Source organism: Equus quagga, unplaced genomic scaffold (genome assembly GCF_021613505.1).
Source record: "Equus quagga isolate Etosha38 unplaced genomic scaffold, UCLA_HA_Equagga_1.0 73948_RagTag, whole genome shotgun sequence".
Lineage (NCBI taxonomy): Eukaryota > Metazoa > Chordata > Mammalia > Perissodactyla > Equidae > Equus > Equus quagga.
Window position 1 is genome coordinate 77,295 of NW_025802963.1, and position 15,174 is coordinate 92,468.

The 15,174-nt window shown below is 53.1% G+C and overlaps 1 protein-coding gene across 2 annotated transcripts in view; it reads left to right on the plus strand.

Moving 5' to 3' along the window:
- The first annotated feature begins 1,773 nt into the window (after positions 1 to 1,773).
- LOC124234451 (cytochrome P450 4F2-like) overlaps positions 1,774 to 15,174 on the plus strand; it is a 30,529-nt gene continuing 17,128 nt past the window's right edge. The window contains exons 1-8 of one of the 2 annotated variants that reach the window (XM_046651794.1): positions 1,774 to 2,207; positions 4,670 to 4,814; positions 7,909 to 7,962; positions 8,053 to 8,180; positions 10,017 to 10,138; positions 10,929 to 11,199; positions 12,172 to 12,238; positions 12,416 to 12,545. In XM_046651794.1, coding sequence (XP_046507750.1) covers positions 2,010 to 2,207; positions 4,670 to 4,814; positions 7,909 to 7,962; positions 8,053 to 8,180; positions 10,017 to 10,138; positions 10,929 to 11,199; positions 12,172 to 12,238; positions 12,416 to 12,545 — 1,115 coding nt within the window. In that variant the 5' untranslated portion in view covers positions 1,774 to 2,009. The remainder of the gene's footprint in view (positions 2,208 to 4,669; positions 4,815 to 7,908; positions 7,963 to 8,052; positions 8,181 to 10,016; positions 10,139 to 10,928; positions 11,200 to 12,171; positions 12,239 to 12,415; positions 12,546 to 15,174) is intronic. The other variant, XM_046651795.1, reaches the window with a different exon arrangement.

Sequence of the window (15,174 nt, forward strand, 5' to 3'; positions counted from 1 at the left end):
GTAGGCACACTTAACGTAGTATACCTGGTACTCAGTAGGCATGCTTTATGTAAAACATCTGGCATGCAGTATACAGGATTTATGTAGAGTAATGGCCTCATAGTAGGTATACTTTTTCTAGAGTACCTGGCACCCAGTAGCCACCCTTTATGTAAAGTGTTTTGGGCAGAATAGGTTTACTGTATGTAGGGTACCTGACACATACAGTAGGCATACTTTACACAGAGCACACAACACACAGTAGGCGTGCTTATGTAGAATGCCCAGTGTGTAATGGATGTGCTTTATGTAGAGCACCTGGCACTTAATAGGCATGCCCTATGGAGAGTCTTGAACACATAGTAGGCATGCTTTATCTTGAACACCTGGAATACTGTTGACAGGATTTATGTAGAGCACTTGGCACACAGTAGGCACACTTTGTGGAGAGTACCTGGCACACAGTACATGCCCCTTATATAGCATACCTGCCATACAGTAGGCATGCTTTATGTAGAGATCCTGACTGGCTATAGAGATGTTTTGTGAGATACCCAGCACATAGTAGGCACCCTTTACATACCGTCCTCTGCACAGAGTAGGTCTACTTTATGTGGAGTATTGGCACGCAGCAGCACAAGGACTAGTTACTGGCCCTTTCCCTTCATTCTGTCTTTTTGGGGCTCCCGATCCTTCTCACCTTCCTGTGGAACCCTCCTCTGCCCCCCTCAGGCCCTCATCTGACATCCCGTTTCCCAGATGGAACTCTGAGCCCAGAGAGGGCCGGCACAGCCCACAGTCAGAGTGAGGACGGGCATGACTCCACCCAGGCTCTCTCAGCTCTGCCTTCCGCTGTCTGCACCCCGTGCTCTCACGACCCCTGCAGCCTCACCCCCCACTCCTCCACGTGCCCTCGCCTGACGGGGCTCCTTACCCTAGAGTCTCGTGTCGGTGATCCCCACAAGGCTGGTGTCATTGTTCCTGCTCCCAGCACTCATGTCGCAACGTAGGCCCTGGGCTGCCTGGAGGCAGGTATTGGCTTCCTGCCAGGCTGTGCTGTCCTGGGGCCAGAGGCTCCCTGTCTCTGAACTTCCTGATTCTTCACTGAGAAACAGTGCATGATGCCCACCTGGCCCCTCACGTGGACAATAGCCCAGGAGATGTGTGGGGACAAGGCTTGGCCTGGCCTTGCTCATCTGGCACCTGAACTCTCGAATGCAAACTTTCATCTTCTACACCCTGAACTGGGAAGGGCAGGGGGGGCTGTAAACTTTGGGCCCAGAGACACCTTTGCCCACCCAGCAACTTTCCCCCTCCAGCCCACGAGAAAGGTGCTGAGTACTGAGGAGCCAGCATCCATGGTGTGTGACCCTGAGCTGGTTCATAGGCCTCTCTTGACAACACTGGCTCCCCTCCCCCGACCTCCATCTGGGCCTGTGGCCAGGTAGAGAGGAAGTAAGCAGGTCCGTGGGGATTGGCTGACACAGCCTGGCCCTGCCAGCCTTCCCAGGTCAGGGTCCAGGGGCAGAGACTTCCCAGGAGGAGGGGAGAGGAGGCTGTGTGCAGCTGCAGACAGGAGGTGTGGGCTGGGGTCCAGGGAAGGAGGTGCCGGCTTGGAGTGGGGAGGGCGCTGCCCACGGCAGGGGTGGCTCCAGGGAGCAAGCAGCCCTGGACTTCCTGTAACTGGAGCCTCTGGAAACCTCCCACTGATTCAGTTTGTGCCTTTCCTCCTTAGTCTCTCTTCCTCTTTATCTTCTGCTTCTCTCTCTCTGTGTCTCTATCTGTCTGTCTTTCTGTCTCTTTCTTCCTCTTCCTCTGGATTTCCATGGACCCCCTCCCCTCTCTGCGCCCTTCTCTGAGCCCTCCCTGCCCTGGCCCCAGCCCTCACCATTCCTGCCCCTCCCTGTCCTGTCCCTCACACCCTTGGTCCTTGCCCTCTTTGTGAGCTGTCCGTCTCTGCGTCAAGCTCACCAACACCTGGCTTTTCCTGGGCCCCAGGAGCTCGCCCTCCACCCTGTGTGCCCTGCAGGATGCCGCAGCTGAGCCTGTCCTGGCTGGGACTCGGGCCCGTGGCAGCCTCCCTGTGGCTGCTCCTGCTGCTGGGCGGGGCCTCCTGGCTTCTGGCCCGCGTCCTGGCCTGGACCTCCACCTTCTATGACAACTGCTGCCGCCTGCGATGCTTCCCGCAGCCCCCCAAACGGAACTGGTTCTTGGGTCACCTGGGCCTGGTGAGTGTGGCAGCAGGAGGGGTCTGGGGCGTCAGGGTGGGTGGACTTCCTGAGGGGTTGGGAAAGGGGCTCGGGGTTGGGCTGTGGTCTAGGAGAGCGGAAGTGAGACGAAGGCCCATGCGGCCCCTCCTTGCTCACTCACTTGTTCCTCTGCTCTGCCATCCCAGGCCTTTGCCACATCCTTGTCCCCCACCCCAAGTCTGCTCTGGAACCATCAGTGCAGCTCTAAGGGGCTCCCACGTCCTTGTCCCCCACCCCAAGCCTGCTCTGGATGCATTAGTGCAGCTCTGAGGGGCTCCCAGGGAGGGCTGCACAGAGCGAGACCCCTGGCATTCCCAGTCTCCACCGCTGAGCTTGAGATGGCCTTGGGGGCACTGTCCAGGGTCCACTCTGCCTGGCCCATTTTCTTGAGTCTGCTCACGCTGGGCTACAGTTTCCCCACAGGAATTAGCTATGGCCTCCCCACCCCCACCCACTGGGCACAGCTCCCCACCCTTTTCTGGGACCCCTTCCTCTCATCTGACTCTCCCCTCAAGATGTCCCATTGGGCCCCGTTGTCCAACCTGGAGGAACTAGGCCACTCACTTCCCTTTCAGAGGCCTGTTCCGCTGCCTGCCCACACCCAGGCCTTCACCTTTCACTTGGTCCTGCTCATGCTTAATTAAACATTAATTGTCCAAGTACTTATTATCTATCTCTCCACCTTGATGGCAGCTCTGGGAGCAGACATGGCAGGGCCAGCCCAGGGGTGGGTGGACAGTGGGCGCTCACAACAAGTGCTGATGACCTGGGTGGAGAACGTGCCTTCACCCCTCTCTGTCACGGCCAGAGCTGACCACCCGCTCCTCCCGTCCTCTGGACCAGCTGAGGGATGAGCACAGCTTTCCTTCCCTTCCCGGGGCGAGAGCTGCAGCTCAGGGGAGCACTTCCTGTGATTTCACTGTTCTCGTGACAAAGTTCAGAACTGGGATGTTCCAAAGCTCATTGTGAGGCATTCCTGGGATTCTGGGTCTTGGGATGTTCTCTGGGCCCTGGGGGCAGCGGGAATGCCGTGGTTCCTGCAGGTCTGCCTCCCTCTCTGAGGGCTCAGATGTGGGGGCTCGTCATGGACAGTCTTCCGTCTTCCAGCCCCTCTTGCTCTGTTGCCTTGGCTGAGTGACTCTCCCTCTCTGGATCAGTTATTACTAGTGTTTGAATCCTCCCCTCAGGTCCTTGTGGAACTTGGAGGGGGTATAAAGGTGAAAATGAGTTATGATCACCTGCGTGGACCAGCTGGGGGTATTTGTCAGCCACGGACAGCAAGATGGACTAGAGAATTCACATTATGAGGAGCCACATGTTACTCTTTCTCCTCTTGGAGGACATGGTCTCAGTATTTTCATTTGCAATTTCAAAAATGTGTATGTGTCCATAGATTCAGAAGAGATAGATAGACAGGATACATTATGAGAGATAGAAAGAAAACCAGGATGCAATGTGAGAGAGAGACAGACAGGACACACTGTGAGAGATAGAGAGACAGACAGGAAGCACGATGAGAGATAGAGAGACAGACAGGATGTAATGAGAGATAGAGTGACAGGACGCACTGTGAGAGATAGACAGACAGACAGGAGGCAAGGTCAGAGATAGAGAGATAGACAGGACGCACTGTGAGATATAGACAGACAGACAGGATGCTCTGTGAGAGATAGTGAGACAGACAGGAGGCACTGTGAGAGACAGACAGACAGGATGCACTATGAGAGACAGAGAGACACACAGGATGCAGAGTGAGAGATAGAGAGACAGACAGGATGCACTGTAAGAGAGAAATGGACAAGATGCGCTGTCACAGATAGACAGAAGGATGCAATGTGAGAGACAGAGAGACAGACAGGATGTAGTGTGAGGAGAGAGACAGGCAGGATGCACTGTGAGATAGAGAGAGACAGACAGCATGTCGCATGCCCAGAAGCTCATAACAAGAAGGTTTGCCTAGTTGCTGGCCACACTCTTGACTGACCGTTAGAGTTCATTCTCTCCCCTGGGGTCTGCCAGGGTAGAAAGATCACTAGTCTGCAAAGCTATCACCATTCCCTGGACAGGTTAGCACATTAAAGGATGTGAGAATGAGCCCCTGGGTCTAGTCCTGAGTCCACCCTGCTGCCCACAAACCTCCCCCTTGAGCACCTCCCTCTGTGGCCACCCCGGGGCTGCAACCACTCTCAGGATGAGGGAAATCCATCTTCTGGAGCCAAGGTCGGCCTCTGTGTACGGAGCGTGCCTTCTCCCTGTGCCCTGGTTGCTCCCTTGGGACTTGGAGAGGCCTCAGGGACCCTCCTGCCCTGAGAGGAAAGGAGCAGCAGGAAGCAGGGATTCCCCCATGCATGCAGAATCTGGACACAGTGTCCACTGCAGAGGTGGCAGGGGGCACATGCCATGGCTGCTTCTGGGGAGTGACGGCCCCTCCTTGCCTGCAGTTTCCTCCGACAGAGGAGGGCTTGAGAGACGTAACTCAGCTGGTGGCCAACTACCCCCAGGGATTTGTGACCTGGATGGGCCCCGTCATGCCCCTTGTCACTCTCTGCCACCCCGACATGGTCCGGACCATCGTCAGCGCCTCAGGTACCCACGCAGAGCTTGTGGTGGTGGTGCCGTGGTGCATCCGAGGGCTTCTAGCTGCTCCCTGCAAGCTTCTGTGCAGCCCCTGCAGGAGCCTGGCCCTCTGCCCCTCTCCTCTCAGTTGTCTTTCTCTTCCCTTCCTGTTTTCACCAACCCCCATCTCACCAATCCTCCCTCCACTGCTGTTTGCCCCCTGCCCTGCTGTCCTGGGCACCCCTGGGGCCCCAAGAGGCCTCAATGCAAGTCACTGTCCTGGGGGATCCTCACTCTTAGATGACAGGTCTAGACAGAGTGATCCCCGACCTCGAGTGGTGAGGAATGGGCCAGAGGGAGATGAGTGAGGCAGCCCAGAGGAGAAGCAAGGTCTCTGCTGGGTCAGGCTGGAAGGCTTCCTGGAGAAGGAGTTTCTGGAACTGGGTCTGAAACAATGAGCAGAAATTTTCTAAAGCAGAGGGCAGAGGGGTGCAGTGGGCAAGATAGCATCCGAGGCCCCCTGCCAGGCCTGGCCTCAACCCCGCCCACCCCCAGGCCAGAGCTTGAGGACTTGAGGCTGGTGCAGGATCTGGGCTGCTATTTTCATGATGTCCACCTTTGATGGGTTGATTCCTTCCACTCCCTCCTGTGGCTTGTCCTCTTCAAGCTCATGGCCCTCCTGCTCCAGGCCCCAGGAATCGCCCCAAGCGGACTCCACCCCAGCCAGGCTCCCTTCTGCTGCCCCCCTGCCTTTCTGACTTCCAGATGGACCAGGCTGAACAGGGGAACAGGCAGCAGCTGACAGGGACCTTGGCTCCAACACCAAAATGCTGGGCGACTCTGGGCAGGTTCCCGGCTCTCTGGCTGCCAGGGTCTCTTTCAGGTGTGAGTGGTGGAATGTCTACCCTGTATGGTCTAAGCAAAGAAAGGGAATCGACTGACTGTTCAGGCCAGGGATCTTGTCTTCAGGCGTGGCTGGATCCAGGTCTCAGACAGTGTCATCAGGAGTCGGTCTTCGTCTGTTAGTTCTGTGTCCCTCTGTGATGGCTTCACCCTCACGCTGGTCAAGATGAGTCCCAGAAGCTCAGCTCCCATGGAAACACGAGCTCGTTCCCAACAGTTCCAGGAAGAGCTGCAGGATTTGCTTTAGTTTGCCTGCTTAGGTCACAGGACCAGTTCCTCATGCAGTCACTGTGACTCCGATTGCCCGGATCGGCAGGCATAGGGTTCTCAGAGCTATTGTTCTGGGGTTCAAGGCAGTTCGAAGGTTAAGAACTCAGGCCCTGGATTCAGACAGATGTGGGGTCAGGTCTCAGGCATGCCACTTATGACCTGGAAGGCTGTGGGCAAGTGAGTTCATATCGTTCAGAGCCTCAGTCTCCTTATCCGGAAAATGGGGATAGGAGACAAGTCAGGTGAACACGGATTTTGGGTTCAAATGGGGAAGGAACCTGCAACTAAGATATACAAGTGTGTACGGGGGGGGGGGGTTTGGGGAGATAAAGCAGGAAAAAACAAACAAAAACAAATGGGGAAGGACCCTTTGTGTCCCTGTAACTGAGCGACCTCAGTTGTCATGTATGGAAGGTGCGGGGAGGGATCCCAGGAGGAGGATGAGCTGCTGGGTGGGATTCACGGGGCTCAGGTCTGGGTCTCTGCCCTGCAGGTCCTTCCCTCTGGCCACCTGGAAGAGTGGTTCAGTTCCTCTTTGCTCCTCTCTGGATTCGGACCTCAGAGGAAGGTCTCCTGTACACAGGGCTTGGCAAGGACCTATGGGAATGTGTGCTGCTGGTGGGTGGGGCCCTGGCATGTGGTCATCCACATCTTTCACCCTACCTGCATCAAGCCGGTGCTCTTTGCTCCAGGTAGACACCCTGAAGGCCACAGCTTGCCTGCTGTTGAGGTCTCTGTGCTGCCTCCAGCTGGGCAGGCGACCTGGTGCAGACAGGAGGGGCCGTGGTGGAGATGACACTGCCTCTGTCTTACCTGGATCCCCACCTGCCTGATATCTGGTCGTGTCTGCTCACACTGAGGCTGTGTCTGTGTGATGTCTGCTGTATGGCCACATCTGGTCACATCTGCGTTTCCACCTGGGTCCAGGTTACAGCTGGTATATGTTACACTTATTCTGGCTGGTGTATGTTACACTTGGTTACAGCTGGCATATGTTACACCTGGTTACCCCTTGGTATATCTTACACTTGGTTACGGCTGGTATATGTTACACTTCGTTACAGCTGGTATATGTTACCCTTGGTTACACCTGGTATATGTTACACTTGGTTACGGCTGGTATATGTTTACTCCTTGGGTCAAATGGTGATGGTCTCAGTCACATCTGTGGCTTGGCTGTTGCCAAGGACATTCCTGGCATGTCGGAGTCTGTTTGGGTCTTGTCTGATGCCACTTGAGATTGTCTGGTCCTTTTTCTGGTCATGCCTGGGCCACATTTGGGGTTTTTCTGAGCTCTAGGACCTGGGTCCTTCTGAGAAATGCCTGAGACCTTATGTGAGTCTTGTCTGAGGCCGGTCTTAGGATATTTCTGGGTCAAGTCTGGTCCACGTCTGTAACATTAATGGGACTGTGTTTAAGTCCTGTCTGTGGGACATGCTGGGGTCATGTCAGATTGTCTTCTGGTCCATGTCAGAGCATGTTGTGTGATGTCAGGGTCTGTCATGCATGTTGTTTCATGGAGGATATGTTAGTGCATGGTGGGGCTATGTCAGATGTCCCAGGAGATCTGAGAGAGTGTTGGGCAGACACAGTGTCCTAGGTCCCTGTGAAGGTGTTTTGTAGAGTGCTGGGCTGTGCTCGGGTGTTTAGAACATGTTGGACCCTGTAGGAGCCATTCTGAGCCGTTCTGGGGCATGTTGTGCCATGTTGGGGTGCATCTAAGCACGTAGGGGTGTGTCAGTGGGCTCTGCCCTTGCTCTAGTCTGTGCTGCAGCCTGGTGTGCTCCCCCTTCAACTCGCCCCTCCTCCCATCTTCCTCTGCCCTTGCCCCCACTTCTGCTATGCTGCTCCTGGAGGGAGAATGCAGACCCCTGGCTGGGGCCCCACCTTGTCTGACAAGTCCCTCCCCTCCCCCTCTCCATGGCCCCTGATGGCTTATCTCTCATGTCAGCTGCCATTGCACCCAAGGACGTGGTCTTCTACAGATTCCTGAAGCCCTGGCTGGGTGAGTAACTGTGTGTGAGGGGATTGGGGACAACCTTGGGGCCCAGGGGAAGGCCCTCCCTTGCTCACTCTCTGTGGCTGCCCCTACCAGGGGATGGGCTCCTGCTGAGTGGCGGTGACAAGTGGAGCAGGCACCGCCGCATGCTGACACCCGCCTTGCACTTCAACATCCTGAAGTCCTACGTGAGGATTTTCAATGACAGTGTGAACATCATGCATGTGAGTCTCTTGAACCCAAGCTCCTACCTGGAGCCTTGGGAGCAATGGGGGCTCAGAGACATCTTGTCTGGAATTCTGGCTCTTCTGGGTAGCTTTGGGGCCATTGCTTCTCCTTTCTGAGCCTTGGTTTCCTCAGCTGTAAACTGGGGATAATGAGCCTCACTTTGCAGGGTGATCAAGACGATGTAACGGACTCCTGTCCCTGGCACATAGTAGGTGCTCATGTGCTAGTTTCTATGTTTCCCTCTCAGAAGCCTTGGAATCCTGAGACACTGTTGATGATAGTGATGAACATTGCATGTTGAATACTGAATATGGAGTAACAAACCACTTTTCAATATATAAGGTTTCATTATTGCTAACAAGTCTACGATTCAGTGAGCTGCTTCTTCTGGACATGGATGGGGTCACTCACGTATCTGGGATCAGCTGTGGGTCAGGTACTTTGCTGTTCTGGGCTCAGTCCTCTCACGTGTTTGGGGCCTGGTTGGCTGCAGGCTGCTCTAGGATGCTCTCAGCTGGGACAATCCTCTCGTGTGGTTCCCTCCCTCCAGAAGGCATTTCAGGCTGTTCACACGGCAGAGGCCAGGTTCTGAGAGGCTGAGAGGAGGCTGCAATGCCTCTTGAGCTCTAGGTTTAGGATGATCACTCATCATTTTTACCGCATTGGACAAAGCAAGTCCAAAGGCCAGCCCAGAATGAAGGGTGGTGAAATGGGCTCCTCCTGCTCATGGAAGTTCATAGTCATGTTGCAAAGGGTGGATGTAGGGAGGTGAAGCATTGGAGGTGGGGTTTTGTGAAGTGCCTGGGACTTTTCCATACTTGGGAGCTGACAAGTAGGCTCGTTAGTGTTTTGTGGATCCTGCCAGAAGACATGAGACTCCTGAACCAGAGACAAAGGACAGTTTATTACTCATGGCTCAGCAAGCTGAACGTGCCTATTGTTGGTTTGCATTCTTCCTCCAAGTCCCCAAATCCCATGAGGATGAAACAGGTGGGCTTCCACAGATGCCTGCTCATGCAGTCTGTTGCAATGCACAGGAGGAGCACTAGGTTTAGGGACTGTGTGAGTTTCATAGCAATTGGAAGCAAGCCTGGTATGTGCCCGGGGGGAGACAATTCCTCTTCCCATCACATTCTTTGCTGCAAAAACAACTCTGAGAAATGGCCCAGGTAAAGAACATCAGGGCCTTGTGTTTTTGGCATACCCAGCAAGAATGTGCAGGGTGCTCAGGGCCCATGGAGGACTACCACTACCAACATAGGGGACAGTCTCCTAGCCAATTTATAACAATAAGATGATGAAAGCTAGCATTTATTGAGCACATTCTATATGCTAGAAGTTACACGGCAATTCCATGATGTGTGTTGTCTAATTTAATTTTCATGTCCCTGTGAGGTGGAGATTCTTTTTCCCCATTACAGATGGTGAAACTGAGGCTGAAAGAGGTTAGGGAGTTGCTCGAGTTCACACAGACGGCAAGTGAGCTAACAAGTGGAGCTGGGATTCCAACCTGGTTTGTCTGACACCAAAGCAGGTCATCTGACCTGTCACTGAGGATGACAAGTGGAGCCCAGAGGGGGGCCGTGAGCTGGCCAAGGGTGCACAGAGTGTAGCAGGCAGAGCCAGGACTGGAATGTAGGTCTCCTGACCCGTAGCCGTGGGGTCTTCATATCCTCACAGCAACAGCGTCCACTCCTGCTCATGCCTGGTCCTCCACAGGACAGGTGCCTGGGGCCAAGAGGCTGGGTCTGGGGACCCCGTCCTGGTGTTGGGTTGGGGCTGGGCTGAGGGGAGGCCCATCCCAGCCCCGGCTCTGCTGCTTCTCTGTCCAGGCCAAGTGGATGCGTCTGGCCTCGGAGGGCAGTGCCCATCTGGACATGTTTGAGCACATCAGCCTCATGACCCTCGACAGTCTGCAGAAATGTGTCTTCAGTTTCGACAGTAACTGCCAGGAGTGAGTCCTTGCCCAGGGCCAGGGAATACAGCCTCTAGATGCAAGGGAATAGATGGAGGGAGGACTGACCACGGCAATCAGAAGGGCCTTCCTGGAGGAGAAGGGTCCGAGCTGGACACTGAAGTGGGGAATGGGAAAGGGAAAGAGCAATATTTTCAGGTAGTTAGAAATGTTTAATACAGGACAGGAGGCTAGGACGAGCAGAATGTGTGCAACAGTAAGGAGACACCTGGGAAATGGGGTTGGAGGTATAGGTGGGGGTAGATCTTAATGATATTCAAAAGCCAGGCAAAGAGCTATGAACTTGATTGAGGTGTCCAGGGAACCATGGAAGGTGTTTGAGCAGATGAGGGTCAAGCTGAGCTTGGACGTCTGACTCTAGAGAAGACTTGTGTAGACACAGGTGGTGTTGACACTGGATGCATGGAGACTCAGGAGGAGGCTAGGTCCATTGTCAGTTGGGAGAGGACAAGGTCTGAGCTGTGTGGACAGCTTTGGAAGGAGAAGGGCAGATACTGGTAGGAGAGAAAGGAGAGAAGCGTGGTGTCTCAGCTGTGCCCTGGGCACCTGGCACATGGAGGCAGCTCACAGAGACAGGATAGGAAGCAGGGAGAGAAGAAAGTCTGGAGAGTCACGTCTCCTGGATCCTCCCCACCATCCGTCTGTGGGGCCATCTGTTCCTGGAGACTCAATTTCCCCATGGGATGTAGGGCCTGATTTCTGGTGGGAGGTGCTTCCTGAGCTTCAGGTGAGCTAAGTTGTTGCCTCCCTTCATGCCCGCATCCTGCAGGAAGCCTAGTGAATACATTTCTGCCGTCTTGGAGCTCAGCGCCCTTGTGACAAAGCGGAACCAGCAGATCACCCTGCACATGGACTCCCTGTACCACCTCATCCCTGACGGATGGCGCTTCCGTAGGGCCTGCCGCCTGGTGCATGACTTCACAGATTCTGTCATCCAGGAGCGGCGTCGCACCCTCCCTGATCAGGGTCTTGATGACCTCCTCAAGGCCAAGGCTAAGGTCAAGACTTTGGACTTCATCGACGTGCTCCTGCTGGCCAAGGTGGGCTTCTCTGGGATCTGAATTCAAGAGGTAGGATGCACCTTGATTTCAAATGTCAGATAGGAGAACTTGGACCTGACACAGACGGCAGTTGGGTAGCTATGGAAGGTGATTGAGGAAGGGAGGGATGGGTCAGGGGTATGTTTTAGAGATGACTGTGTGGAATGCAGGCTCTGGGGGACGGCAAAGTCTGAAACTGATGTTGGGCAGGGCCTGGGACTCTACTCTAACTTATTAAGTCTAACATATATATATATTAGACAACACATATATCTATGTCAGCACCCCGGATCAGAGCAGCCCACGTATTGATTACAGCACTAACAGTAGCCAGAGCAGAAATGTGGCTCTGGTTCCCCATTCCCAAGTTCCTCTGAGGGTGGCGTGATGCTCTTACCTGTATGTGCAGCCATGCTTGCATCATGAGAGAGGTGACCCCACAGTATGAACCTTGGAACTTAGGACAGTTGACTCATGTGTCCTTTCTTCCTTATGGTGAGAGAGAGGGAGATTAGGAGAAGGAGAATTTTCTGGAATATAAGCAGATCTTCAGTGAGAAGGCAAAGTCTGTAGGTTCTGTAGGGTTATCTCCAGGGGAGATAAGGAATCTCTGGATCTACCATCCTAGAATGTGAGCAAATGGCTCTGGAGCGATGCTCAAACTCTAACTTCCAAGGCAAGTTGCCAGTCAATCATCCTGCAACCTGGGTTGCCAATATATTTTTCTCAGAAAGTCCTCATCATGTAGAACCATGGAAATATTCATGGATCATTGATTCCTCCCACCAGGGACAAGAGAGGAGGCAAGGATGCCAAGGAGGAGGCCTGTGGGGTGGGGCCTCTGGTGATAGGGACAAAGGGAGGTCCAGGAGTGCAGGGTTGGCTTGGGGTCCTGGGTGGCTGTTGGAGCTTCAGAGATTGTCTCAGGGCCCCTAGGAACTGGTGATTTTGGGGGTCTTGCTTTCTCTCCAGGATGAAGATGGGAAGGAACTGTCAGATGAGGACATCCGAGCTGAAGCTGACACCTTTATGTTTGCGGGTGAGACTACAGAAGGGGCAGGGGTCTCTCTATCCCAGGGACTTGGCTGGTGGTCCCTGGGCAACCTCATCGTCCCCCATCCTCCCTATCCTCCCTGAGGGCCTTAATGTCAGGGCGCTGTCCACCTTCTGGTGCTGAAGCCGTCCAGAGACCCAAACCTGTCTGGCTGCCTCTCAGGACATGACACCACAGCCAGCGGCCTCGCCTGGGTCCTGTACAACCTCGTGAGGCACCCGGAGCACCAGGAGCGGTGCCGGCAGGAGGTGCGAGAGCTCCTGAGGGACCGCGAGCCTAAAGAGATTGAGTGGTGAGTGCAGGTGCACATGGTCTGTTCCTGAAACCCTCTGCTGGCTCTGCTCCCCAGCTGGGAGTGGCAAGGTCTTTTCATGGATTCTGTCATTTTTGCTTAGTGGGAATAGGAGCAGAGCCCAGAGACGGGGTCAGGTACCCAGCCGGGATCACAAGGGAAAGGTTACAGCATTCTGGGTAGAAGATCTGGGCGGTTGAGAGAACTAGTGACAATGTGTGAGGGCAGATCATGCCCCTCAGGACATGTTCAGAGAGTGAACCTCCCTTCTGCTCCCTTACTTTTCTCTCTGAAATCACATTCTTTCAAACATCTGCACCGCCTGGATGTTTCCTGGGCTCCTAACTCCTATCATATTGTTCAGTCCGGGGTTCACAGGGGACACCTGGGGATTGAAGTCACTCAACTCTTGTCCATGAACACCTCCACCTTCATCCATCCAGTCCCCATTCAGCAAACACTGCCACAATGCCTGCCTGCCCATCCCCAATTCTGTGCCATCCCCAGCTCTTCCCAGCCCTATCCTGTGTCCTGGAGACCCGGGAAGCACCCAGCCCTGGTCTCTGCCTTCCAGGAGCTCCCAGCCTGGTGGGGGATCATCCCAGGTCGGGACACTCCCAGTCCACATGGGCAGGGCCTGGGTTCAGAGCATGACAGGCAAGACTGAGGTTGGAGAGAGTTCTCAGCTGAGACCTTGAATGCTGATCAGTAGACATTTGGGTGTAGTTGTGTGCAGTTCTGTCAAGAAGATAGTGTGGGCAAAAGTGAAGGGGAGGGGAAGGGCACAGGGAGAGGGAGAGGGGGAGGGAAGGTAGCAGAGAGGGAGAGATAAAGAGAGACAAAGAGTGGGAGAGACGAATAGAATGGAGGAGGGGGAAGGAGAGAGAGAGAAAGGAGAGGGAAGGAGGGAGCAAGAGAGGGAGAGAGAGTGAGGGATGGAGGGACAAAGGAAGGGAAGGAGAGAGGAAGGGAGGGAGAAAGAGGGAGAGAGACTGACTCATGGTGAGATGATGAGGCTGGGAGATGGCAGGAGAGGCTGGTTGTGGAAGACTTTAGTGAAATGTTAAGTGCTCCAATTTTAAGTCAAAGGCAATGGGGAACCAAGGAAGGTGTTTGAGCAGGAGGAGGACAGGTGAGATCTGGGTAGCAGAGAGAGATTTCTAGGGCTAGGGGGGCCTACTGGAGAGGACAAGCTGTAGGATCGGGCCCAGGGAGGAGATTCGTGGCCTGAGCCAGGCCATGGGCTGGGGGATGGTGAGGAGGCGTTGGACTCGACAGGCGTTTTGGAGGAAGTGTTCACTCCAAGTCTTGCTCAGCACAGCGGTCCTGTGAGGTGGAGAAACACTTTTATTGTTTTTAATCCAAGACTTAACCAAAATTACGCACTTAGCAAAAAAGAAGAGTGCGAAAGAATTTGCAATAAAAATGAGCTTCCTTCTTAATCTGCACCCTGTGGGTAACTCTTGTCAATGAATTCCTGTGCCTCCTTTTAGAAGACATCCATCCTTATGCCCACATTTGTATGATTCCTCTCTTTCTGGGAGTTCAGGTCTGCACATTAAAAATATATCTCTGAGATCTTTACTTTTTCTTGAAGAATGAGTTTTGGAAAAGTACTTTTGAATGACATAAACGATGATGAGAACAAGTTCTTATGGCACTAAACGAGACATTACAGAGAAGAGTAGGGTTATCCTCGACACTGTAAGTTTGGTTAACATCCATCACCACACGCAGTTACAAACTTTCCTTTCTTGTGATGAGAACTTTCAAGATCTACTCTTTTAGCAGCCTTCAAATATATAATACAGCATTGTTAAGAAAACTCACTACGTTGTACCTTACATGTTTTGGGGGTACTTTTAGCTAATTTTCATAAAGTCAAATTTGTCCAAATTTTCTTTCACAGTCATTCCCTCCATCCATGTCCTACGGTTTTGTGGGCTTCCTTTACCGGATGTTAAGTTTTCCCTTATCCTGTAGCTGTCTCTGAGCTCTCTATTCTGTTCCATAGGTCGATTTTCGTGTCCTTGCAGAGGTGCCATGCTATTGATTTTTTCCTGGGTTTTTGTGATAGGTCTTATTATCTGGTCATGTTCCTCCTCTTTTTCTTTCTTTTTTTTTTTATTGTGGTCTAAATAGTTTATAACATTGTGAAATTTCATTTGTACATTAATATTTGTCAAACACCATATAAATGTGCCCCTGTACCCCTTGTGCCCACCCTCCCCAGTTCCCCATGGTAACCCCTAAATTGTTCTCTTTGTCCTTAACTTTGTTTATATTCCACATATGAGTGAAATCATACAGAGTTTGTGTTTCTCTGTCTGGCTTATTTCGCTTAACATGGTGCCCTCAAGGTCCATCCATGTGGCTGCGAGTGGGATAATTATGTCTTTTTTATGACTGAGTAGTATTCCATTGTACATATATATATGCACCACATTTTCTTTATCCAATCCTCTGTCGCTGGGCACTTGGGTTGCTTCCATGTCTTGGCTATTGTGAATAATGCTGCCATGAACATAGGGACGCATAAATCTCTTTGTATTGTTGATTTTAAGTTCTTTGTATAAATACCCAGTAGTAGGGTAGCTGGGTCATATGGTATTTCTATTTTTAACTTTTT